At 39.4% G+C, this 26,203-nt stretch overlaps 1 protein-coding gene across 2 annotated transcripts; it reads right to left on the bottom strand.

Annotated features, from left to right (window-relative positions):
- Positions 1-653: 653 nt before the first annotated feature.
- On the bottom strand, positions 654-26,091 carry wdr19 (WD repeat domain 19). 2 transcript variants are annotated; one of them, XM_063218204.1, is made up of 37 exons: positions 26,003-26,091; positions 25,421-25,512; positions 24,116-24,181; positions 23,779-23,904; positions 23,567-23,682; positions 22,895-23,010; positions 22,706-22,786; positions 22,098-22,178; positions 21,799-21,911; positions 21,301-21,474; positions 20,758-20,828; positions 20,462-20,634; positions 20,143-20,257; positions 19,939-20,045; positions 19,656-19,772; positions 18,993-19,142; positions 18,158-18,305; positions 17,645-17,852; positions 16,537-16,696; positions 16,321-16,431; positions 14,032-14,141; positions 10,369-10,426; positions 10,047-10,187; positions 9,850-9,932; positions 9,656-9,739; positions 9,186-9,332; positions 8,008-8,132; positions 7,030-7,139; positions 6,777-6,845; positions 6,605-6,682; positions 6,425-6,521; positions 5,478-5,602; positions 5,231-5,312; positions 4,962-5,112; positions 3,388-3,511; positions 3,219-3,295; positions 654-1,037 (listed from the first exon to the last, which is right to left on the bottom strand). In XM_063218204.1, the coding sequence occupies exons 1-37, from the start codon at positions 26,006-26,008 to the stop codon at positions 923-925; spliced, it is 4,107 nt and encodes a 1,368-aa protein (XP_063074274.1). In that variant the 5' UTR covers positions 26,009-26,091; the 3' UTR covers positions 654-922. The 2 variants fall into 2 exon arrangements, with proteins under 2 accessions (XP_063074274.1, XP_063074275.1); XM_063218205.1 differs by lacking the exon at positions 22,098-22,178.
- Positions 26,092-26,203: the final 112 nt, after the last annotated feature.

The following is a 26,203-nucleotide window of genomic DNA, read 5'->3' as shown; positions in this document are numbered from 1 at the left end:
ATTGTATGGATTATTTCACATATATTTGAGATCCTATTATGTATTCTAAAATATCTCTCATTCCTTTAATAATGTTAAGGTAATTGATGCTGGAAAGGAAACACTATTCAGACCTTTCTACATTTCCAGCCTGTCATAGTTGTCTAGAAAGGAGCCAGGTTTAGAAGTTGACCATCACCCGCCTCATGCATGTATAATGTAGCTCAAGCTTGACGGATCTGCAGACACCAATTTCCACCTATGCATAGTTGCAACAATGATGAAAAGAAGTCTTTGTGGTAAGCACCACTATGATTTCTGTTTTGTGAATTCATTATTGTCATTTCAGTGTACATAGTAGAACCTAGTAGCCTATTGGTTTAACTCAGTGGCTAAAAGTCATGCACTTTCCCCTGCAAACAATATTGCAAGGTGGACCTTGCCTTCCAACTCTGTAAATCTGAGAGGTCCAAATGGCACTTCTGACAACATTCTCCACTAAAAAACTGATTGTAGAGATTCTCTTTCAACTCAACTGTCAACTAATTCATCAGTATAGGGTTCATGGAAACACTGTTTACATTGCAGACCTAGGCTAAGACCAAACCCACTTAAAACATTTTTTTTTTAAATGCTGAACTAATTGAACTAAATTAGACATAACAGACATAAAATAGAAAGAAATGTATTTAATAAAATATGTGTAAAGGATAGAGTAGATGAATATCTTGACCAGAGCAAGTTAGATACGCTGAGGTTATCTGCATGTTGATAGTAACCAGGTCCACTGCTGACCTACGTACATGTATATCTCATCTTAGGTAGAGAATTGGTCAGAGGACCCTGGCACCCCCGTGTCCATACACCGACATGCATGATGGTTTCAAGGAGAAGCTGGCGGCATATTCTGTAGTGTAGCGGGTTGTTGGTTCATGGCCCATTTTCACTGTTCCAGCTCATTTAGTTGTAAGTAGGCGGAGCAGTCCGGGATTCTCCTGATTTGGTTTACGCTCAAGCTTTCTGAGCACATGGGGCACACCGACTCAGTTTCCAACAACCTGGAAAACACCCACAGAATATGCAGTGAGTGAAACATATTTTGCCAAGTCATCCTTCTCTTACAGAGCTGCACACATCTGGAACACCATACTGACAATGAGTGTGTTCCATGCATATCAATATCCAGAGTATGTGACTTATCCCAGTTATGATCAAATTCAGGAATGCTGGGCTATAACAATTCTCTTCAAAAAATGTGTTTGGAAATGTCTCTTTCTTGGAATTTGCCATATAAATCTTTTAAGTCCATCCTCTATTTTTTTTCTCTCTCTCATGCTCAAAGCTCAGAAACTCCACTTCTGTACCACTTACATCAAACTTTTCAGTTCGATTCCTAACTATGTGTAGAAAATTGAAAGTTGAATCCCCAAACCAACTTGCAATTTTCCACAACAGAATGGCATTTCTCATTGCTTTCATCCAATCTCAAATGCGTTGTACATGTTTCAAATGTTTAGTAAATTCAAATGGCCATGTACAAGTACCCTACAGTTAACACATTGAGCATACATTTAGCACATTTTCCAAATACCGGTAAATTGATCTTGCTTATTTAAACGGATGAGACAATTCTCAGTCTAATGGTTGCCCTCTCCAAAACATGTCAGCATGATTTCATTGTGCAAGTCATCATATGCAAAATATTCTTCACAATTGTCAAAACAGTCAAAGACATAATATTTTAAGAATTTCATCAACCGTTAATTCATGACAGTGTTTAACAGGTCAGATGATATTTTAACTTCACTAGTTTGTTGAAAATAATTTTACAACCGTGTATACTACAGTTTTCTCTCTTATTTGGCTAATTTCTTGATTTTTTCAAACGACATTCTGTTTTGATCAATTGGTAGTTTTTTTTTAGATTGGTCCATGTTATTTTGAGAATGGTATCCCTGTTTTGAGAAATGAGCCAAACCAATGAGAAACCTTTAATATATGGGCATTACTTGAATTTACAGTTAAGGAAGTTACTGATAAATGTCCTTGGTAGAATTAGTAAATTGTGTTGTCAAACTTCAATGGTTTCACTCACTTTTTCATTTTTAGTTCCACATAGTAGAAATCTGTTAGCTGAACATAGTCCCATAGTGGCAAAACATCTAATCATTTTGGCTTGCAGTGCTTACACAATGCCAAAGGGACAATGTATTTTAGGGGTAGTGATATATATGGGAAAGGGATTTAATTGTGACACACAGGTACACTGTTTTTGGAGCGATATGAGCATGTGATGAGGATCCATGAGATTATTCTGAACCATCCAGTTTATTTTGACAGAAGGACTAAATGAATGCAAATGAGCCAAAGCAATTGAGAAGGATATACCGGTATGCCATGTTTATGGTACTGACTATTTATGTAGGAGAAGGTTTAGTATTGATTCAAGAATGGGCTGTTTTGGGAGGTATGACATTTTGCTAGGTATCTGAACTGTTGTGCAGAAGTGTAAGAATGTTTGGCCAAATGACCCAATAGTTATAGGAATGTAATCTCAGTTTCAAGAAATTCGCCAAACCAATCAAGAAAAACTATAACAGTGTTAATTGTTATCAACCTTGTTATTTTTTTGTAAACCTGATTTATTTTATTTTCTTCTGAAAAATGAAACTCCTTTCCAAAAGTCAGATTTTACTAGATGTCATTTAGCAGGTTTAATCGTTTTAGAATCCATTACAAAAGGGGGTTAAACCATGTATTTACCCAAAGCCTATATTAATAAGCAATTTGAGTGAATGAGAATGAAAGTCAATCTTTCCCTTTTTTTTCTGTCTCTTCCTCTCCATCTTCCCTCCTCAAAAAAACAACTGTATGGAAACAGTTACCCCCATCTGACACTGATTGTTGAGAGTTTAGCAAAAACGCGCCCCACTCATAAAAATGCTAATTTTGTTGAAAATCAATTTCACACAAAAAAAATTCCAGGTAATGACCAAGGGGTCTCCAATATTGTATACATTGTGTTTTAAAGGTTAATTCATTACTGTACACTTTCCCAGCCCCTATGAAACATGCTGTCTTAAGCATGGACATAATCATTTCAATTGACTAAAAATGAAAAACTGGAATTGAATGACAGCACCATTGCAGTTCTGTAGAACTATTTCAATATATTCTTCCATGCAAACAGTGAGTTTTAGAACAATATTAATTTATATTTTCTGGATAGAGATACATACTGTATGAACTGGGAGTAGAGTGCTGGAAAGTCACAGTGAGGACACACTGACCAGTCCTCTTTCACCATGTGTCGACCCTGCATACAAGTGGAAAGTGCAGTGAGTGACGGGCAGTATGATTGGATGCAAAACCACTGGTAAATAAATGTCTGATGTCTACTTAAACTACCGTAGCAATGCAGTATGGCAAATTGTTTTTGCATCCTGGGCACAACAGCTCACACTCAGGCAGCTGAAAATCGCAGAATGGACATGGAGTGGAGTCTTCCTCCAACTCTGTTGTGTCTGGGCGACTAGAATAAAGAGAGAATAACATAAAAATAAGAATAACAATAAAAATGGTACACAATGGTGCAGAATTTGTCAGTTCTAGGGGTGTCACAGTTACCAGTGAAAACACACAGTTCACATGATTTAAAAAAAAGTTGGCTGAGACAATCACCCGGATAACCGTGCATAACCACACCAAGCAACGTGGCACAATGAGCCTTTCCAATGTTAACTTGCTACATACCTTTCTGATACATACTTTTCTGATGTTAAGACTGAAAATTGGTCAAAGAAAAAGTTCATGATCCCAACAGGTTCACATCAGAAAGTGAGTGATAATGGTTACATGTCTCGGAGTATGGTGGACATGCATGTGAACATGTAGCCGTTTAATCGGTTGAGGAACAGCATATAGTGGTGGAAGTAAGCATTTTATCCCCTGCTGATTGTATTGGTTTGACCACTAATCAAGACATAATCAGTCTATAATTTGAATGGTAAGGGTAACAGTTGGGTAAACTCTCCCTGTTTCTGCCTCTAGCTGCAGTATCAAACCAGACCAATGGCAGTCATTGATCCAATCTGCATCTCTCACTCACCCTCACTCTCACACTGTACCCTACTGAACTAAGCCTACTATTTATCTAGCCTGGGAACTCCCATACTGCCTTTAGTTCTACACAATCGTTCCTGTCTGAAAGACTCTCACTTGTGATTAGGTCTGGTGGTAACCAGGCAAATATTTATCTGGACCAATTGGAAATAGTGAATTGTTGAACCATTTGTAATGCTTTTGATTAAAAAAAAAAAAAGCTTTTGTCACCTAACTTGATGAAGTGGAGTAATTAAAATAAAAGTGGATTAATTAAAAACAGAAACAAATACTGCAATAATACTAATGGTGTGACACAACTGGTGTGCATTGGCACTGCACTCACGATTCGATTACGATTCAGGAGGAAGCGACTTGTTTCGATTCAATTCTACTATGCATTGCAATGCATTACATTTCTACTGCAAAGCAAATGTTTCATCAGTCATGATGAGGCAATACATGTAGTCAGATACTGAGCAACATGTTATTGGCTGTTTTCTGTATCAGTCTTGCAGTTTTCAATGCTTTGAGGAGCTTTTATTTAATTTAATATTCATTTGCCCCTGAAATATCAACAGAAGTAATTGAAACTTTAAAAAAAATGCAGCATTGATTCTGGAACTTGCCGCATTGAATTGAATTGTCCATGCCCCGCATTGCATTGCAGAATGGATTATTGTTGACACCACTAAATAATACTGTGGTTATTTTGATCACAATAACTGTGAGCTTCAATTTTCATACTGTGCCAACCCTAGTCAATTCCAAGCAATTTGTTGGTGTAGTGTCCACTCTACTCAAGACAGAGAGGAATATGAATTACTGCATTTTATACGTAGCATTTGTTTTGAATTGCACAAAACAGAGGGAATACTCACCGGACCATGGCCTCTATCTTCTTCTTGTATTTCAGATCAATCTTGTTGCGATACTCAGGGCGCATTAACATGGCAGCAAAGCTAAAAGCGGAATTTTTCAAACCTGCACGATGGCACTCTATCACCGCAGATGTCAGAATGGGAACAATGTCTATGTGAATAAAACAGGCAAAAAAAAATCATTGTCAGAAAAGTGTTTTCAATGTATTGAATTTCATTGTAGAGTTGTTCACACTAACTTTAGTGAGTATGGCATTACTGCAGCTTACGTGAGGGGAATTTGCTGATGTTACTGGAAACACGTATGAGCATACGGGCCCCCTTCAGGTGATCTCCCCTCTTCACATGAATCTACAGAACAAGAAAAAAACAATATCAAACCAGGCAACAAAGTATTTAGATTAGGAAAATAGAAAGTTCTGCTATTTATTGTTGCCTGTGCTCTGTTAATACAGGACTAACATGTGGCAGGACTTTTTTTTTAAATCATGGGTTTTCAGTATACATTTTCCTCACCTTCACCAAAATGTAGCTGTGTAGGATCATAAGGTTGATAGCCATCTCAGATGGAATCTTAATTTTCTGAGCCAGTAACTCCGTGTACATACTGAACAGCACGTCATGACCATTCCGATAATTTCCTGCAAAATAATACACTTTATGTAGTATGGTTTAGCACAGCTTGCACCTCAAAAATAAATAACATACATTGATATATACATTTAGGAACATTTCATAGAGATTTTCATCAATTTCATTTTTTAAGTTCTAGGACCCCCCAGAAAATGATGGAATCCTGTTTTCCCCCAGGTTGTTAATGAAGTACACAAAACCATTATTTTTGTCGAGAATAGCAAGAGCCAACAACAAGTAGCTAGCAAAAGGCCACCTATCTGCACAAGAAATTATGCATAAACCTTATATTCTGGTTGCAGCCTGAGGAAGGCACACGCCGAAACGCGTCTGTGCGCAAAAATAAAGAAAACAAATTGATGCAATGTGCGCCCCCTTTTCTTTGATTCTAAGTATTTTATTTGGGCCAGCACCCTTAAAATTAAACAAGAAACCTGAGTGAAGCCTGCTACCTGCCATACTATCAAATGTATAAGTCATATTGGATTTTGCTAATAAAATTAAAATTTTAGTTCAAGTAAAGTTTAGTTTTATTAAAAATTCAAAACATTCGTATTCGGGGGACTAGAAGTATACCAACAGACAACATGTCTATTAAATAGAACTATTGAAACAATGCAACACCAAATGTGCACTGTGATGAAAGCTAAAGGTGATCCAACAACATATTAGTGTGGGTGACTTGGTGGCAACTTTTTTTGTTGGCTAAACTGTGTATAATCCAAGCCAAAACATATTTGTAACTTCTGCCGTCTGTCCATTCGCACAGAGACATGATGTGTACATTTCTTTTAAACAAGTATGAATAAACAACACAAGGACAAAGAGACCTGCAGATTGCTCCTCTCTGGCTATGATGATGGCAGTTCGTGCTGCTTCTCTATATTGTTTCAGAGCCATGTAGAGCCGAAACAAGTACTTGGCATCCTAAGAAAACGGTAAAAACCAGTCAGTCTTTAGATTAGTGGATGGATGTCAAGAAGAATGTACTATCTTGAAGGGGACACTACCTTTGGCATGCCATCACTCTCTCCCATCAGGTAGTCTATTAGCTGATTGGTCAAAGCATCATCTTTAGCCTCTCCAACCTATTACACATAGTTGTTAGTTACCTTCATGCATCATAACTTGCCATTTGTATTGAACTGAAACCCAAGTCAAAGAATATATAAACAGTCTTACCGTCTCTATTGCCTTCTCTATGGCCAAGCTGTCTTCAGTATTTGAGCATTTCAGAAAGTGTTTCAAAGCCTAAAATCACAATGTGTAGAGAGAGGACACAGAGCAGACATGAGGATAAGAAGACACATTGGTGTAAATTGCAAATCAGAGAAAGATATCTTTATACTAGATTACTTATTGTCACACAACATTGGTTGGCATTAAGTTGTGAAAGTATAACAGCAGGTGATGGATAATAACAGTGCCCTCTTACTCTATTGAACTGTCCACATTTCTGAAAAAATTTCCCAGCCAGCAGGTGCTGCTTCTCTCCTTCAAAGTGCAGAGCGATGCTCTGGTAATCTTCAGCTGAAGCATCTAGGCCTGGCAGTTGCATTTTCAAACATAAAATGTGTTAGGTACATACTTTTCACAGAGAGAGGAAAAATTTGAAACCTGAGCCAGTTTTCAACATGACATCTCTTTGATACCTCATTGGCCTGAATATGACAACCCCCATTACACTTGAGTTTTAACCATTAATCAAGACTTTGCACCTTGAAACTACATCAATAACAAAAGACAAAGGCACTATACGACACTAAATTCCAGTGTCACCCAACCCTAATTATCTGCCTTCACAACAGAATTTACTTTTCTGATTGGCTGATGGGGTGACCATTGATTCAATGGAACTGGTGAAGCTTCTATAGGACACGTGTAACCAGAGTTCTAAGCCCCTGCCTCGCCATTAACTTTGTGTAACCGGTCACCTTGTCTGCCATTATCCCTTTCTTCTTAATGACAATAATACGTTTGGTGACTAAAAGACATGTTGGATAACCACTTTGCGTCTGAGGGTTCACTCCCACCAGGCACAAAATGTACCCAGCCCAATCCATACAACAGCCTTCACAGGACCTGCAAGATTTCAGAGAGTCTGCGAGATTTAGTAGCTAGCCCAACCCCCAGACAGCTCCAAGTGCAACTGCTCATGTTTGGGGTTACAATGAGAGGGTGAGGAGAAGCGACTGGAGGAAAGTGTAACATCAGAAAAGTCTGAAAGCCTCATCGAGTTGGACGCGGTGGTGATGTGCTCAAATCATCATAGCTTGGCATCCCCAGCTCTCAACCCAACTTTGAGATTAGATTAACGGCAATAATGTCTTTATCACTGTAAGAATCTCACATGACGCAGCATGCTAACGGCCACCACAAAACATACTGGCCAAAGGTAAAGAGGTTCACTAACCAATGATGTCTGCATAAACCTCCATCTGCCCATGTTGCTGTGCCAGTTGGAAGGCCTCGTCACTGCACTGGGAAAGCACCAAGAACTGAATGGCAGATCCATAGTCATTCAGATTCAAGAAAAACCTAGAACAAACAACCAAAAGCTGTTTCTTCATGGCAATGGCAATGTCATTTTCACTATAAATAGTTTTTTAAAAATACAATGGTTGTAATAAGTATTTGATTCCTTGCAGATTTTTTTTGTTTGCTCACAAATAAAGGTACAATCAGTCTATAGATCAGTCAATGGCAGGTGTATTCTAACATGGAGATAGAATATTTAAAAAAAAAACTTTAAAAGAAAATAACTTCAAATGATATGTGATTTGCATTTCATTGAGGGGAAAAAACAAAAAGACAGCCGCATTGTCTGCTTATGCCTATCCGCTGCCTGTAAAGAGTCACCTGCATAAAAAGAAACACCTTCCAGAGAATCATTGAATCAATCAGACTCTAAACTCTTAAACATGGGAAAGATAAACACACTGTAAAAGGATGTCCAAGGACAAAATTGTGGACCCGAATGTGGTTGGAATGGGCAAGAACGTGACAAGTAAGAAGCAAAGTGTTCAATTTCAACATTACATTAGTTAAATAGATCAACTGCACCAACAGTTGTGAAAATGAGAAATCACTAGAACTGCACAGGGGGAACTAGCCAATGATCTCAAGGCAGAGGGTGCCGCTGTCACTAAGAAAACTATTGGTAGCGCTTAACACTGCAATGGACTATTATCCTGCAGTGCAAAGCCAATAGTCCAAGGCAATCTGGCAACATAATCCAAGGTCTCAAACTCCAGTTCAGTTCAATTTCAGCTGTATTAAGGCTCAAATACTTATCTCCCTCAATGAAAAATAAATAAATTTATAGTAGTATAGAAGTATATTCATATACATTATTTTATGCATTTTCTTTTTTGTATACAGTATCCTCTATCTCTCCATGTTACAATACACCTGAAACCATAAACTGATCCTTTCTTTGTTAGTGGGCAAACCTACAAAATCAGGAAGCTATCAAATTATTACCACTGTACATGACTAAAGAGAGCAATATAGTAGAGTAGAATAGAGTAGAGTAAACTTTATTAATTCAGAGGAAAATTAATATCATCAATCTGAAAGTGTGGCTCTTACCTTGCCACCATCTTGGCACCGTCGATTGACTGTGTTTCCCTGACAATGCGCACAGCCTCCTCAGGGTTGTTCAAATGCTCCAATAAGATGCGGATCACATTGTCCCAGTCCCTTGCACTCTCATAAGCCATTGCAGCCTCTTTAAACCTGTCAACAGCCAATACAACATCACTTTTACTAAAGAGGCTGTAAACCACAACGCTAAGAGATCCAACTTGCTATACAAAAATACAGAAGTATACTCCTCAGATAGCTAGATGCCTAACAACTGTTACCAGTGCCCACCCCACACAGACTATTTCAATGTTTTATTTTTTTTATTTCAAATTTGTCATTTTAATCCTTTTTTAAAATACATTTAATATTACTTTGTCGTTTTTCCATACTCTATGCATTACTATTCATTGTAAAACTTTCTGAGATCATGGCTATGGTGATACCCCACAATAATAAATTGAATATCTACTTACTTGCCATCAGCTTCTTTGGCCTTTGCATACTGCAGATGGATCTTGGAAGCGGACACTTGGGGTAGGAGCTCACCAACTTTTGACCTAAAGACAGGGACAAACTTACAACATCTGTGTACAATAAATCAGTACTATTATCTCGCCAATTCAGCAAAAAGGAAGGGAAGAGGTACATTTCATTCTTAGATGCTTACCAGTTTTTGCAACGGATATAAACAGAGGCAGCTTTCTCATGGAACAGACCTTTCTCATACAACTGTGCAGCTTCTGAGTATTGCTAAAACACAACAAAATACAATCTTAAAAAGGTTAACAGAAAGGGTGCTTCTAAATGCACACATGAGTGTGCACTCGTACAGAGTAATGAAACCCATAAAACTGAGGTAAGGACCTTCATGCCCTCCAGGATGGCACCACATTCCTTCTTCAGTGATCGACTCGGATGCTTTATGGCAAGATTGACACCACGTCGGATATCTCCCATACGAATGGACATACGTGCTACCCCGGCCTCGCATGCTTCATCGTGTTCCTGGGCACATGTTGATTGGATAGAGTTTTTAACAGGTTTGTGCATAGGAAAACACACAGTAGGTTGCAGTAAGACTCTATATTGCATTTCCATACAATATGCTAGGCATTACAGAATTATAACAAAAATTGATGTTGAACCTTCACTGACAGTGTTAAAACTTTTTTGTGTGTATACTGACCTTGTTTTCTTGAGTCATTCCCTTTTCATAGTGTGATAGTGCATTCACATAGTCTCCACTGCCAAGGGACAGAATATAGAATACAGCATTATTGTCTGTTTTAGTCCAGTAGAACTTGGTGGAAAATAAGGATTTTTTTTACATACAGTATATTGCTACGTAGTTTAGGAGGTGCAGTTAAAAGTGGTGAAGTTAAGGAATCCGACGGGTGCCGGTCTGACACCTTTGAGGATTTTTTTTTTTTGAAATTGCATCATACACCATGGTCATAGCAAACCCAAAGCAATCCAGTTAAATTTCCTTATATGCAAACCTATCATGTTTGATTTCCAATTAATCCCATTTGCCCAAATCATTCATATCAGTAACAAATAATAGGCATTAGTGTTTCAGCCTTGTTTTTGTGGAGTTAGAAACTGGAATATCAAAATTCTTCCTATCCCACAATGGTGAATAATGTTTTTTTTTTTTTTTTAAATCTTGGATCCACATCATGATTCGGGTCACCACCAAAATTAAAATCACTTTTTCCTTTTGTCATTTCCAACAACTCCACAAATCTGTTCATGACTTTGAGTTATCCTGCTGACAGACAAACAGACAGACCAACGCTACTTAAGCAATAAGCCACGAGAGGGCGTGGGTTATGCTCGATTGATAACAACCAAGGGGAGTGGGGCACGACGCGAAGTGGAGTGCTGTAAACGTCCCCTTGCCCGTTATCAATAGAGCATAACCCACGGACTCAAGTGGCTTATTGCTTATCTAACACTGTTACACTTAATCGCTGACCAATTTTCTTTAAAAACACTTTAATGACAATTAATTCCATCCGTAATGAGTTGACAAGTTGAGGAAGTGATTGTGGTTACCCCGGCAACATTACTTGGCGTGTGTGCGTGTGTCGTGCTGCCAGAAAACACACTTCGTATACAAAAACACATTAAGAGGCGATAAACACAGCAATGTCTTTGCAATCACACTGATACCCCAAACACAGATGGTGCAAAGATGTGCTCTTCTTGCAGACTCCCTACCCCAACTGCAACATATTCTCATTACCGACGTAGATGCGCTGGGTCTAACTTAGACGCGCATAGAATCTTCAGGTGGAAGGTGTAGGTTTACGCTCGATTGATCACAGCTATCAGCCAATCAGAATCGAGAATCGGACCGCACAGTGTTAGATAGAAGACATAAACTCATTGGCAGAAGTAAAAATCTGTTTTAAGTTACCGGTACATTGTCATTTACATTTGTTTCTGTATTCCTGTCAACTAATAAACAAACAAACTAACTAGCAAGCCAACACCAGCAAGAACCTCCATGATGGAGACATAATGTAAGTGCAGTACTTGAAATTCAAAATAAAAAAACAGTGATTAAAGAAATAAAAAGTGAAAGTGAAAGCCCATTGGGAAACTCCAACTCCCATTGTCATTGTGACACAGCACTCCACAGCACACAAGTGAACACTGCACACTGCACACAACGAAATTGTATTTATGCCTCACCCGTGCAAGGGGGCAGCCCTCAGTGGCGCCCCATGGGGAGCAGTGCGGTGGGACGGTACCATGCTCAGGGTACCTCAGTCATGGAGGAGGATGGGGGAGAGCACTGGTTGATTACTCCCCCCACCAACCTGGCGGGTCGGGAGTCGAACCGGCAACCTCTGGGATGCAAGTCTGACGCCCTAACCGCTCACCCATGACTGCCCATTTGGCATTTGGCCAATGAAAAAAAAACTGAAAGTGGTTGCTGCTGTAACCACAGCATCAGTAAATTAACTAGACTGCCTGTGCAGTCGCCTTCGACTGCTTAAGGTATATCCCCGAAACGCGACTCTTCCAGTCCCCAATCATTCCTACCACTCCCGTCCACCTTTTCATGAACGTTTATGATAAATACAAAATATAAAATAAATATATTTAATATCTATACATAGATCAATGACGTGCATAGGCTTAAAACCAAATGACTATTGTGAAAATGAAGGAAAAAATGGGGCAAATGGTAACACTGTTTTAATGGTTCACTATTACAGTGGATATACCACATTAGTGTAATAACCAGTGTAACAATATTTAATACCATGTAATACCAGTGTAACACCATGTACCAATTTTGTACTTATATCATGTAGGCTATTTGTGTGTAAGTGGTATTACATGGTATTGCATATTTGTACACTGGTATTACACTAGTATTACATGGTATTACATATTGTTACACTGGTTATTACACTGTACCTAGTATTGCCTATTTTTACACTGGTATTACACTAGTATTACATGGTATTAAATATTGTTACACTGGTTATTACACTGTAGGCCTACCTGATATGGTAGATTCACTGAAATGGTGAACCATTAAATTAAGGAGTTACCGGGCAAATCAATCCACCCAGTCAGAAGTTATGGGCCAAATAAAAATTCCACCATTTTGAAAGTGTTGACCTCCAAACTCGAATCAGTTCATGAACCTACCCTGCAGCATTCACACACCAAATCTGGGACAAATCCATCCACCCGGTCAGAAGTAATGGGCCAAACAAAAATTCGGCCATCTTGAATTCGGCCATCTTGAAAGTGTTAACCTCCAAACTGTAATCAGTTCATGAACCCACCCTAGAGCATTCAAACACCAAATCTGGGACAAATCCATCCACCCGGTCAGAAGTAATGGGCCAAACAAAAATTCGGCCATCTTGAATTCGGCCATCTTGAAATTGTTGACCTCCAAACCCGAATCAGTTCATGAACCTACCCTAGAACATTCACACACCAAATCTGGGACAAATCCATCCACCCGGTCAGAAGTTATGGACCAAACAAAAATTCGGCCATCTTGAATTCGGCCATCTTGAAAGTGTTAACCTCCAAACTCTAATCAGTTCATGAACCCACCCTAGAGCATTCACACACCAAATCTGGGACAAATCCATCCACCCGGTCAGAAGTAATGGGCCAAACAAAAATTCGGCCATCTTGAATTCGGCCATCTTGATATTGTTGACCTCCAAATTCGAATCAGTTCATGAACCTGCCCTAGAGCATTCACACACCAAATCTGGGACAAATCCATCCACCCGGTCAGATGTTATGGACCAAACAAAAATTCGGCCATCTTGAATTCGGCCATCTTGAAAGTGTTAACCTCCACACTCTAATCAGTTCATGAACCCACCCTAGAGCATTCACACACCAAATCTGGGACAAATCCATCCACCCGGTCAGAAGTAATGGGCCAAACAAAAATTCGGCCATCTTGAATTCGGCCATCTTGAAATTGTTGACCTCCAAATTCGAATCAGTTCATGAACCTGCCCTAGAGCATTCACACACCAAATCTGGGACAAATCCAAACATCCGTTCAAAAGTTATCGCGTTAACACAAAAGACCTTACGCGGCGGCGGACGCGGCGGCGGACGCGGCGGCGGACGCGGCGGCGGCGGCGGCGGTGCACGCAAAACCATTACATCCCCGACGCTCCGCGTTTCGGGGATATAATTGATGAAATGGAACATTCCAGACCAATAATAAAAATAAAAAACAGACAAATGGCATTCCAAAGCAGAGTGTTCATGTGATAATTTATCCACAAAATGCAATGTCGTAACACAGATAATCTCGTATGTTAGCTTGGCACACAAGTATACTCACATGAACTCCAATTGAATGGCATACTCTTTAGAGATATATGGCATCTCATCTGGGGACAGCCTGCTTGCTAGTTGCAGTGCACTGTCCCAGTGCTGCAGATCTCTCCTCATCTTCAAACACACACACACATCATGAAAAAGACACTTAGAAGGTTATTGTTTCAGGTCCATATTCCATGGGTAGATTTCACAAGTTACATCTGCCATTACTACGCAATTGTGACGGCAGTGACCCAGGTGCAATTGTGTTGTCAATCCACAACACCATGAATGTGTTTTTTTTTTTTTCATGTCAGAGTACCAACAGTTCATACTAATGTGAATGTACTCCCATGTCTGTTTGAATGGACATTTTCTGATACAAACAAGTCGCCATGCCCCTTATCAAAATCCTGAAAATGTTCATTATGCTGGTAACACTTTATTTTAGGGATACATCTATTAGCACTAATACATACAATATTAATGCCTGTGTAAGTAACTTGTAAGGCATGTACTAAGCAAAATAGTTGTTAAGCATGTATTCACAAATGTCTTGTTCATGCCCAATTAGGGATTTATTACTAATATAACCTTAGTAAGGACCAGTAAGCCTATATTTCTACTTATTAGTAAGTAGTAAGTGGCAGAATACAATGTGTATAAGCTCCCGACACACTGTGTGAACAAACCCTGAACAGTGTGAAAACAGATGCGGAATAAGGGTCCCTATTCTAAAGTGATGCATTGGTCAGCCCAGATGGCTCAGGGCCTCCACACTACCAAAGTCCCCCTCGTTACCTAGGGCCCCCACACCACCCAGGCCCGCACTACCTAGCCACCCCCCCCCATCTACAAAGTGTAAGGGTATATTTAATAATTAATACTTATCCAGCTGAGTCATCTAGTTTTCACTTGTTCATAACTAGGTAAGGAAGGTAACAGGAGCCTTTATATAGCAAGGATTGAACGTACACTTGTCAATGGCGGTGGGTTGGTGAGATGTAAGTTTTTTCATGTACCACTGAGTTTTAATTGTAAAACCCCCCCTAAATAAATGCAGAACATTAGAATAATAGTTTTGAAGCAAAACTAAACTATTCTTTTGTGATAATCAGGTTAATGTTTGAGAACATTAGCTTCAAGAAGTGCAGTGCATGATGGGTACGCAATCTAGGCCAACAGACAACCTACCCAGCTCTGAGCCTACGTCCTTAGCTCCTCCCCTCACTCGTGAAATTTAGTTGCTATCCAAACAATTTGCCATGTACGTAACAACAGAAATATTATCATTGCTGCACTGGCCATGCATTGCATTTCTGACTAAGGGCGCACCCATCATGCACTGCACTTCTTGGAGATACGTTTCTCTAACATTTCTCATACGTTTCTTATTCATCACAAAGGAATAGCTTAGTTTCGCTTCCAAACTATTACTCATCGTTATATTCTGCATTTATTGTAGGGTTTTTACAATTACCTGTAAAACTAATTGGTGTATGAAAAAATGACATCTCACTACCCACCGTCATTGAGACGTTTACGTCCAATCCTTGCTATATAATGCTTCCAATTACCCTCTTACATTTTGAGTAGAATAAATGAGATCTACATATCCAAAGAAACTAATGTGGAGTCAGAAATGTTCTTACACTTTGCTTCCCGTGGGGGGTGGGGGTAGAGTGGGGGCCCTAGGTAGTGTCGGGGCCCTAGGTAGTGCGGGGGCCCTAAGTCATCTGGGCTGAGCAATGCATCACTTTAGAATAGGGACCCTTATTCCACATCTGTTTTCACACTGTTCAGGGTTTGTTCACACAGTGTACCAGGAACTTATACACATTGTATTCTGCCACTTACTACTTACTACTAGATAGAAATATAGGCTTACTGGTCCTTACTAAGGTTATATTAGTAATAAATCCCTAATTGGGCATGAACAAGACATTTGTGAATACATGCTTAACCACTATCTTATTTTGCTTTGTACATGCCTTACAAGTTACTTACACAGGCATTAATATTGTATGTATTAGTGCTAATAGATGTATCCCTAAAATAAAGTGTTACCATTATGCTTCCTACTTAGTTATTGTTATTCTCCTTAGTGTTCTCTGCTGTTGGACTTTTCTGAGTTAGGGGTAAGCATTTGGTAATGATTGAAAGGAAAACTGAAAAGAAAAACCATGCAGAAAATAGGTGTAAATCACAACTTAGAGTTAAGCAAGGGTCCAAGACATGGGAAACATTTGAATATCAGTTATAAGTCAGTTTGTACATTAGTGATAGTGCTAAATGGGATGTGTGGTAGTACCTCAAGAGCAGCATTAGGACAGGACGATGCTAGGTAGAGGTCTTGAGCTTGATTGAAGTCACTGCTGAACATAGCCAGGTGGCCAGCCAGAAGATTTTGATCTTCTGTGCTCTAAAAGTGAGAATGACAGAGAGCGTATGCATTACTCTGAACTTCCAAAATCAAGACAGAGAGAGATAGAGAGAGAGACAGAGAGAGAACAGAGAATACACTGACCTTGATATCCTCTAAGGACATGACCATCCCTACATTCCCCATCATGCGATACACTTGCAATGCTAGTTCCACTTCTATGTGATGTAGACAAGTCCGGCCCATCTCAGCCCATGTGTCTGTGCTGTTCACCAGTTTGCACAACTCCCATGCCTCTTGAAACCTAACCACAATGGGCACAGATATACCAAGGTATGATTACCAAGGAAAACCCCCTTTCTTTTGGTAAAAAAATGGCTCTAATATGCCTATTAGAGACAGATTTTTTGACCAAAAGAAAGGGGACTTAATCAGAGACAGATTCACAAAAAATAAACTTGTGTATTTATCTGGTATGATGGCATATTAGAGAAGGTTTTTCCCAAAAGGAGGATATATTCAGAGACAGATTTACAAGAAACAAACGTTTACATTTTCACAGTATTATGTGTCAAATTTGCTTACTTAATTAAGTGTGGGTTTCATCTATCAATAAAACTGTACAAGAAACAAACATCAAAAGAATTTCTTCTTTCCTTCCCTTTCTTCCTTATAGTGGGTATCGGTAGATACTGTGTAAATTTGGAAAAGTTAACTAATTTGTTATATAATATTTCACAGAAAGTGAAGCAATGTAATGTTCAAAAATAGCAGCGTTGATAATATGTCTTTGGAAAATCAAAAATGCACTGTGTGCAAGCGAACATTTTTGAAATTTCAACTTTGCTCAGTATACTAAATTAATATTTTATTGCATAACCATGGTTTGTTCAGCGGTAGAGCCATGAGAAACCAAATGAGTGAGAAAGGGGAGAGAGCGAGTCAGCGAGACAGAGGAGAAGATGAAGCGAGGCACAGGTGGGAGAAAAATGAAAAATAGGACCCAAATGTTGAAGTCACGGCTCGTGCCATCACTCGCAAGCTCTCTGTATGAAATGCCTTGCAATAAACAATGTGTAGGATTTGTGATAAACCTTTTGTAAGCTTCAGTTAGTTTGTTAACACTGGAGTTACTGGAAGACTTCCTCATAATGTAATCTGCTATCTCCAAAAATGTCATACATTCCCCCTCATACAACCCTGTGCCAGCTTGTTAAGCCTTTTTATCTACATTTGCAGGTATGGTATGTACCTCTTGAGCATCAGTGCTTTCCGGAGCATCTGTGTGAGTTGCTCGTTCGAGGCCTCCGAGAAATTGGTAGTGAGGAAGCTGTGTGAGGTCAGGTGGACACTGTTGGTCTTACCACTCTGTGTCTGACATGATAACTCTCCATTGTGTAGCAGTAAGGGCTTATGGGAAAATGGTAGTTTAGTCCCGCCCACAAGAATGACTCTGGGACCTAGACAAGTAGATGGAGACAGAAAGGCAGAATAGATAAGAAAGCTCACTCTGATTGGTTACCATTGTAGCCAATAAACTTGCAGTTCCGCCTAGTCGGCGAACACAGGCACGTGGAAAATGAATGGCTAAATGCTAAAATATATCCCATATGGCACGTCACTTGCACTCTTTGAACAGAAACTATACTACTATAGACTATAGACTATAAACCTACATTAGCAATCATCAATCCATTGTGTTTGATGTGTTAACAAGGTATGGTAAATGATTTGCCTATTTATATGTGTTTCTATCATTCTGTACCTTGTATGGTCTCCTTGTGAAAGGCGTATGTGTAAACTTTGTCATCGTCATAAGCAACAAAGACTCCCTTATCGCCAGGACAGGTTTCCCAAAGAGCACCAGTGATAGTTGGAGAAAAGTTAGGGATCTCAAGAACCATGTCATTTACCTGAGTAAAGAGAATTTGAAAGGTGAAGTATTTACTGACAAGAGTTAAAAAAAAAGAAAGAAAAAAAGCTCACCACTTCTTTGAGGTCTAATATGTCAAGTCATGGGCATCATGTCTTACATTTCTGTCTGGACCAAAATTCTCTCAAACTCATCATCAGTCTCTTTTTTATTGTGTGTAAAGGTCAGTGCCAACCAGATACAGCTGCAGCACAGGTTACGTTAACAACAGGTTATGGATGGTAACTAAGGCTGTAAAGCTCAAATAGTTTGATTTACATTGTAGTCGATAAAAAAAGTCAACATTCTGAGGCATAACAATAACAGAAAGGCCTGGCTGTAATGGTATTGCAAGCAATGGTAAACGGCTTTATCCACATCCTTATGCCAGAAATGTGCTTGTTGTGTTGGCTACATATGGGACCATCTATTGATTAATTATTTTTGGGTATGGGAACATTTGCAGAGGTGGAAACGTGTCATGCTTTGGATCAGCAGCAATGATCCTATGTCACGGCATATAGACATAGACAGGTCATGGCCAGACAATCAGGCAGAGATGGATATGTAATGAAAGCAAATAGCTTATGGTTTTGTTGAACTTGGTGGCATTACAGATGCAAGAACATGTATCTGTCTTTTTATGTACTATGGCCTTCCCACTAAGTGTGCAAGTGTGCAATTTTACCGGGCAATAGAGGAATCCATCACTCTTGTCATCAATGAAGATGAGACGAGTGCCGCTAGGATCAGGGAAAATCTTTCTTACACCCACTGAGTGTCGATACTCATTAAGGTTCTGCCAGTCCTCAATGAAAAAACATTGGATGAGGCCAGTCTAAAAGGAGAGAGAGAGAGAGAGAGAGGGAGAGAGAGAGAGAGACACAAAGTAAAATGATTAAAAAAGTGTGATTACAAATGTTAGTTTAGTCAGTGTTATTGATAGGGGATAGTGGGCAATAGGGGAAAATGTCATGTCGCGATTTTTAAAAAGAAAATCTCGATTTCGACTTTTTTTTTTCTATCACAATCTTGCACAAACAAAACAACTGGGTATTTAAGGAACTTTCTGAACAGATTTTGATGAATATACTTTGTAAACACACTGATGACACGGATAAATTGAACTATTGGAATAATAAATTCAGGAAAAAATAAAAGTGAAGACAACAACACTTAGTAAGTAAATGCCACTCTGATAAAGTAAACATCCTCACTCATAGGCGATCTATACGATCTATACTATTTCTCCATTGGCAGATTGTTCACGATCTTCTACTCAATATCACGTGATTTCGCACACCCCTATTTCAAATCATAGTCAGACTTGTTATTGTTATCCCCAACTTACATCAGTGCTGAAGAACAGGAAGTCTGCAGTAAGTGCATGGCTCATGATGCGATACTTGTCGTCGCCACCAGAGAACAATTTTGTCTGCCTCTCCTCCTCCTGTTCCTCACCCTCAATCTGATGAATCAATGCAGGGGCACAAATCAAGATATATTTTAAAAACCAAAACTACATGACATATATGACATACGTACATGACATTCTGACATTCATCAAGCATGTTTTCCGTTTTAACCAAACTTTCTAAACACCATCAATACAAGCGTACAACCACTCTACATACCGTGTGCAGTTGCACTTTCCCCTCAAACAGTGCAGCTGCGTAGTCAGCATTTACACACATGCTCACTACAGTACCCAAATACTCAGTATCCTTCAGTCTTTCAACTCCTGTAACATGGAAATGAAATGAGAGCATTCATCAGTATATATATATATATATTTCCATGGAAGTGATGACTGGTGTTTTCACTGCTGTCACACATACCATTGTCTCCAAAAGCATAAAACCAAGCCCGATTATTCATGCCTACAGCAACATGAAAAGGGCCCACAGCAATGAAATTTGGTTCAACGTCCACAGCTACAGCAACTGGTGTTTCCTGTGAGACAAAACCATGCAATACAACACAACACAGCATAAAAAGAAGTAAAGAGTGAATTAGATATTCATGTTTTTTCCACTTAAGGGCTGCTTGGCCAAAACTCACTTGCAACTACATGGATGAAGAAATGTAACATGTAACAACACAAAAGATATAATATTGGAGATGCAAGCAATACATAAATGTGCATCATTTCCATACCCCTTCCACTGGGTTAGCCACTGTAACCTCCAACAATGATGTGAGATAGGCCATGCGCGTCCCTGAGCTGCTGCCTAAAATAGGCAGACGTGTGAGGAAGACATGTAAAGATCCACGCTGAGTTGAAACTGCTAACAACTGTCCATCATCAGTCCAGGATAGCTGGTCCAGACCTGCCAAATACAGATTAAAAAAAAAAAAAAAAAAGACAAATTAATTCTGCACCTTCATATAACCCATAATAATCCAGCAAATGTAAAAAGCATAAATGACAGAATAGGTGTATCAACAAAAACCTTTGGTTTCTTCATCCAGGTTCAAGATGGCATACATCTCTTTCAGTTCTGAAAGGTCGTGAATCTTAATGCTGGTGAGGAGGAAAAAAATCCAAAAATAATAAGGATGCTGTGTTGACCATGAATTCTCAACCAGTACTGCAGGTCATTTAAAGGTCCAGAGTAGGTACTGTAACTCTGCTAAAGAACAAACTAATATTTATTTACTAGTATGACCAAAGTACAGTACGTTTTGCAGATAAAAAAATGTCATAATGAACACTTAGAATTTGATGGTGGTGCCAAGTATTTGTGAAAATTTTAACATTTGTGAATGGGCAGCATGAATTCTGGAAATAAGCTACTCAAAAAATTACACAGTGCACCTTTAAGGATGGACAACATGTCTTTGTTGTAGGGATTTGTAGGGATATAGTACATTATACCACATGCAGAATTAACGGTTGGTCATGAATGGTCACAATGAATATAAGCCATAATGAATAATGGGTGATAAATGGTTAGTACGAAAACTATGCAACCAGGTCTTTGGATTAGACATACCTAGTGTCTCCACAGGAAGCAGCCTTGTTAAGAGATTGGGAGATGGCGATGCTAGCCAGATTGTCTTTGTGGTTGTGAGCTTGAAAGAGTTCGTGGCCTATCTCACGAATGTGAGTGGAGATAACCACAAAATATCCCAGAGAAAATCCTATCATGATATACCCATCCCCATACCTGATTTTAGATAGAGGAAGGAAGTGGGGTCAGGGGGAGGAGAGAAACATACCACAACAACACCAGAATCAAAAACTGAAAATGAATTTACTCATACTTATATTTCACATTAGAACTTACACATAAACACTACATATAAGCAGTTAGTGTACAATGCTGTACGAAATGACAATTTCAACTTAACTCAATCTGGTCTGCTCTACCACAATATAGTGTTTCTTTAATATGTTTAGCTCTGTGATGCACCTGTATGGGACCTACTTCCCACCAAACAAAACAGACACAAACAGTAAAGTGATGATTAAGTTCAAAGGAAGCTTGTACCAGCGGTAGGAGACTATGGAACCATAGCGCTGCTGAAAGGCCAGCTCAATTGGGTTATCTGGGTCATTCAGGTTGAACAGGAAGAGTGTCTTTCTCCCCACTGCAACACTCACCTACAGCACACAGAACAGAGAAAAGCAACAACAAAGCAACCACAAAACAAAAGTTTTAACCAGAGCTTCCAAATGCTTTGTGTGGATTCAAGATTTTCTAACATGATTACTGTATTCTTAGCTTCTTAAGTTCTAGTGGCTATCGTCTCTTTGGCCTTCGTTCCTTCTTTTTTTTTTTACCCTCACCACATCTACTTCTGAAGACTGGTTGTCACTCTGGCTGTCCCTGGTGTTGACACTATCTCCAGCAGAACTTATTGAATGTATCTGACAACAAACACAGACACACAATTTAAGTTTTGTGTGGTAGACAGAGAGAGAAAGCGGTTCAACATGTCAGCTGTACATGGCTTTGGATGACATCTGCATCTTCAAAATACGGTGCAATGTAATGCTTCAATGATATTTTTAAAAATGGCATGCAAACAAAGGTTTTATGAAAGGGGGGAAGTATTTACAGTTCTGTTTAATGTCCGATTATGCACATTGTCTTTCTCCAGCTACAGTGTGGTACAACTGTTACAGTTACTTCACTAACAAACTAGTTTGTACAAGCATTCTCCTTCTTCTTCCTTCTTCTGTTGTCCTTTGAGTGAAAATAAGCTTAGTTACAGTATGTTCTGAAATAGTAAGACTGGAACAGCCCATTCAATTCAATTAATTTTCAACAATATTTGATGAAATATGTACTGCCAGTTTTTAGTCCTTTTGGCATGCTACTTCATCAAAAGTATTCTTCAAAGTGTTATGTTTTAAGCTGATTTTAAACATTCTCTTATTCATTCATGACTTACAGTGCTCTCTCCTGGTGAAGCTCTCTCATCTGTCTTCATCACAGAGAACTGAATATCTGCTGGATCTGACCGTACTGATGTCTAAGAGAGCAAGAATATGGGAAACAAGTAAGTGCAGCTATTTTAAAACATTCACATTCTGTATGATCAGAGGAAAACACGATTTTGTTGTCTACTGGAGAGTCAGACCTGCCGAATTGTGTCCCCTTCATGGTTGCTGACTGTTATTGTACGATCTTCACTACCAAGAGCCAGCAGGTTTTGAGAGCTCCAGCAGCCACAGGTAATCCGTTTTGTATGCTTACCTAAACAGAAGTACAGAAACTGAGTTAGGGTCTTCAACTAAATTATGGTTAATATATAAGCTTAAATGGTATCAATTTTTCTTAAAGATTTCACTCATTGCCACCCATTTTGAAGATGATCAACGTCATTTATATTGGTGCGATTTCACAAAAGTGAAATTTAGCACAGCTCAGATCAACTTTACCAAAGGGGTTTGTTTAACAGCTCATCTCAGATTCAGTGTTCCTGAACATTATAGCCTACCAAGTTTCTGTGCAGACTCTAAGCTTATGTCAGTTCATTTCAAACAATAGCTGGAAAACAGTTTACATGACATTACACTCAGATAAAGCAACTTACAGTCATTTTAAGTACAGGGTATTGGTTAAAGTCCCTGGAGTAGTGTGGGGTTAGGTGCCTTGCTCAAGGGTACATCAGCCATCAAGTGAGATGGAGAGTGGAAGGGTCGGACTATGCTGACTATGCTATCTAACCATGCTGGTACAATGTCAGAGCCAGCAGCAAATCTCTTCCCATTTGATTTCACACATTTTTTCTGGAAAATGTTAACTTTACCCAGGACCGGTATCTTGCGAGAAGTCTGCTGGTTATAGATGAGTAAATTCCCTTTAGCTGTTCCCACTGCAAGCAGAGGGCCAGTCTTAGACCAAAGGATGAATGACATCTGATCCCTAAGACAAAATGAGCATTGTATGTAGACTTTAAAAAGGCTACAGCAACAACACAACAGAAACACCATACCTCGCATAACTCACACAAAATCATACCTCATTCCACTGTCTAATTGCGACATTTTGTTGACGTTTGCATCCCATAGATGGATGACACTCGATTTATCAGCTATTATTGCTAAGGTATCACCATCTTTATCCCAGTCCATGGCTATGCATTTCCTAAAGAAGGAGAAAACAGACAACAATACGGAATCTAACAGAAGGGAAAAAAGTCGAATGTGATGTGAATGTGAAAAATGTCGAATTCCCGTTTGGACACAAACAATTTCGAGATAAAAGTTATCTTGGAGAGTGGACTCCGAGTAGGTACAGGTTCTGGTATAAAACTAGGCAATTTCATCGCAATTGGCTGTTTTTGTAGACTACTCACCAGGGTAGGTTAAATTCATTCACCTTTTGTCCATGTCGATCAAAGATTTTAATGGTGTTGTCGAACCTAAAACACACATAGGGGAGAACGGGGTTGGTTGTCACAAGTTATGGTTGTCACACTCGTCATATCTCAGCCTCTGAAGGTCGCAAATCAAAACCGTTGACACAGAAATGTTTGCAATTAGTGTCACAGGACACGTTGATATGGAAGGTAAAACCATGATATCCTTGAGGTGACACAACGTAATGTGTTTTCCACAGGAAAATGAAAATTCTTAGAAGTCTAATGTTTTAGTTCTCACGCATTGCACCAGGGGCGGAGCTATAGGGCGGGCAAGCAGGGCATTTGCCCCTAGGCCCAGGGCCCTCCTATATTGTTGGAGGGGGCCTTATAGTGACCATGGCAAGCTGATTGAGGGGCCCCATCAGTGTTTTGCCCTAGGGCCCTGTGTCCAATTGTTACGCCACTGCATTGCACTATAGGCTGACATCAAAATCAGTATGGCCATTTGAAAGTTTAAAGGGTAAGCTACAATATTGGTTCATTTTTTTCTCATCTAAGGCGATCCATGTCGGACCTAGCCTGAAAAAGAGTGAAACATGACAGTCGGGGTTGGTGGTCACACTGCTACCGGGGTTGTCACAATACATCCCATTACCTGTGCTGTTAGCCATAGTAGCATGAGGTGTTTCACATTCAGTTGTGTGTGAAATACACTACATTTGCAATTTTAAAGTTCAAAAGTATAAAAAGTATTAATAGGACCTAATTTGATGACTATGTAGCCCACATAAGCTATGCTTAGGTTCACATTTCATTGAAATTAAAAATGTTGTATTTTTATTTAATGTTAAAAACTTCCATTTCCCCCCATTAGAATAACATTGTAACTGACAACAACCAACCCCCATAGGGTGTGACAACCAACGCACTGGGGTTGGTGGTCACATTTGTCACATTTGTCTTTGACAGCCCATATTTTAAAGAGAATGGTTTATGGGATCTATTACTATACAAATGTACCTGACACCTGAAGCATTGAAGCTGTACAGAAATGGCTTTCTTGCAATAAACCGTTTCTCCTAAAATTAGATTTAAGTAAAAAAAAAAAAAAAAAAAAATGTGACAACTAACCCCAGTCTCCCCCTAATCGCTACACATAGGCTACGTGTGCCACAAATGTCTAGGCGTACGCCTATCCAATAAACCAACAATAAGAATAAAAGCCGATAAACCATGCAAAGGTTGGCCGTTTTGAGAGTGAATTTGCAAATGAGACAATAACGATATTGGTTTACTCACCCAGCAACGGCAAGATAGTTCCCCAAAGTTTTCTGCCATTTGTACAGAAGACAGGACCCCTGCCAACTTCTCTCCGCAATTGTAAAAACGCGCTGTGACAAAAAAAAAAAAAAAGGATAAGTATGCAGATAAACAATATAGCTTTATTACGGGGAGCAGGGTGGGCATTCAAACGAACGAATTCAGAGAAACAAAGTGCTGTGTTACTGGGACTGGTGAGGATGGTTTATCACAGTCTGTGGGTTTAACCGAAATGCTAACTACATGATGTGCTATTGTTCTTCATGCAATGCAACAGGTCAATTCGCAGATATAAACTCGCCTGGATTTAAGATGGTGGGCAGCAGTCAGTGAGAAGAAATACACGAAGATGGGAAACATAGAGAACTGGTTAAAAAACTAGAGATCACTAGTAAATGATTGTTTATAGCTAGTAGGCAGCTAAAAGAATGTGAGCATACAACTGAAGTCCACAACGTAAGGTATACAACAAGCGGACATGGCGCGCGTAGTTTATTATTACTGATAGTAGCCTACATTGTATTATGGTGTTCATGCAGAAGAAAACTATATTTTTCATACCTTCATTTTTGTGGAGACGTTTTGTGAAGTGTAGTTTACGGAAACATTCCTGTTACATTTCCCATGATTCGTTGCTCTTAAGCGTCGGTATCACCCATAGCGACACCACAACCAATCAAGTTCATGGGCGGGGTTGCCCTTGTGCGACGTCACACGCAGGCCGGCCAGTCCTGCCTTCTCCCAGGCCGCAGCTGAATGCAG

Source organism: Engraulis encrasicolus, chromosome 16 (genome assembly GCF_034702125.1).
Source record: "Engraulis encrasicolus isolate BLACKSEA-1 chromosome 16, IST_EnEncr_1.0, whole genome shotgun sequence".
NCBI lineage: Eukaryota > Metazoa > Chordata > Actinopteri > Clupeiformes > Engraulidae > Engraulis > Engraulis encrasicolus.
Note: the sequence above shows the minus strand (reverse complement) of the source record. Positions and strands in the feature narration are given on the sequence as shown.

Bases quoted from the DNA above. Each gene is read 5' to 3' on its own strand.
- wdr19 (XM_063218204.1), bottom strand. The intron at 20,258-20,461 runs GTATGGAAATGA...TTTGTCTCACAG, and splicing joins TGGCTAACCCAGTGGAAGGG to GAAACACCAGTTGCTGTAGC. The intron at 17,853-18,157 runs GTACAGAATGAT...CTACTTGTCTAG, and splicing joins TCACAAGGAGACCATACAAG to GTCCCAGAGTCATTCTTGTG.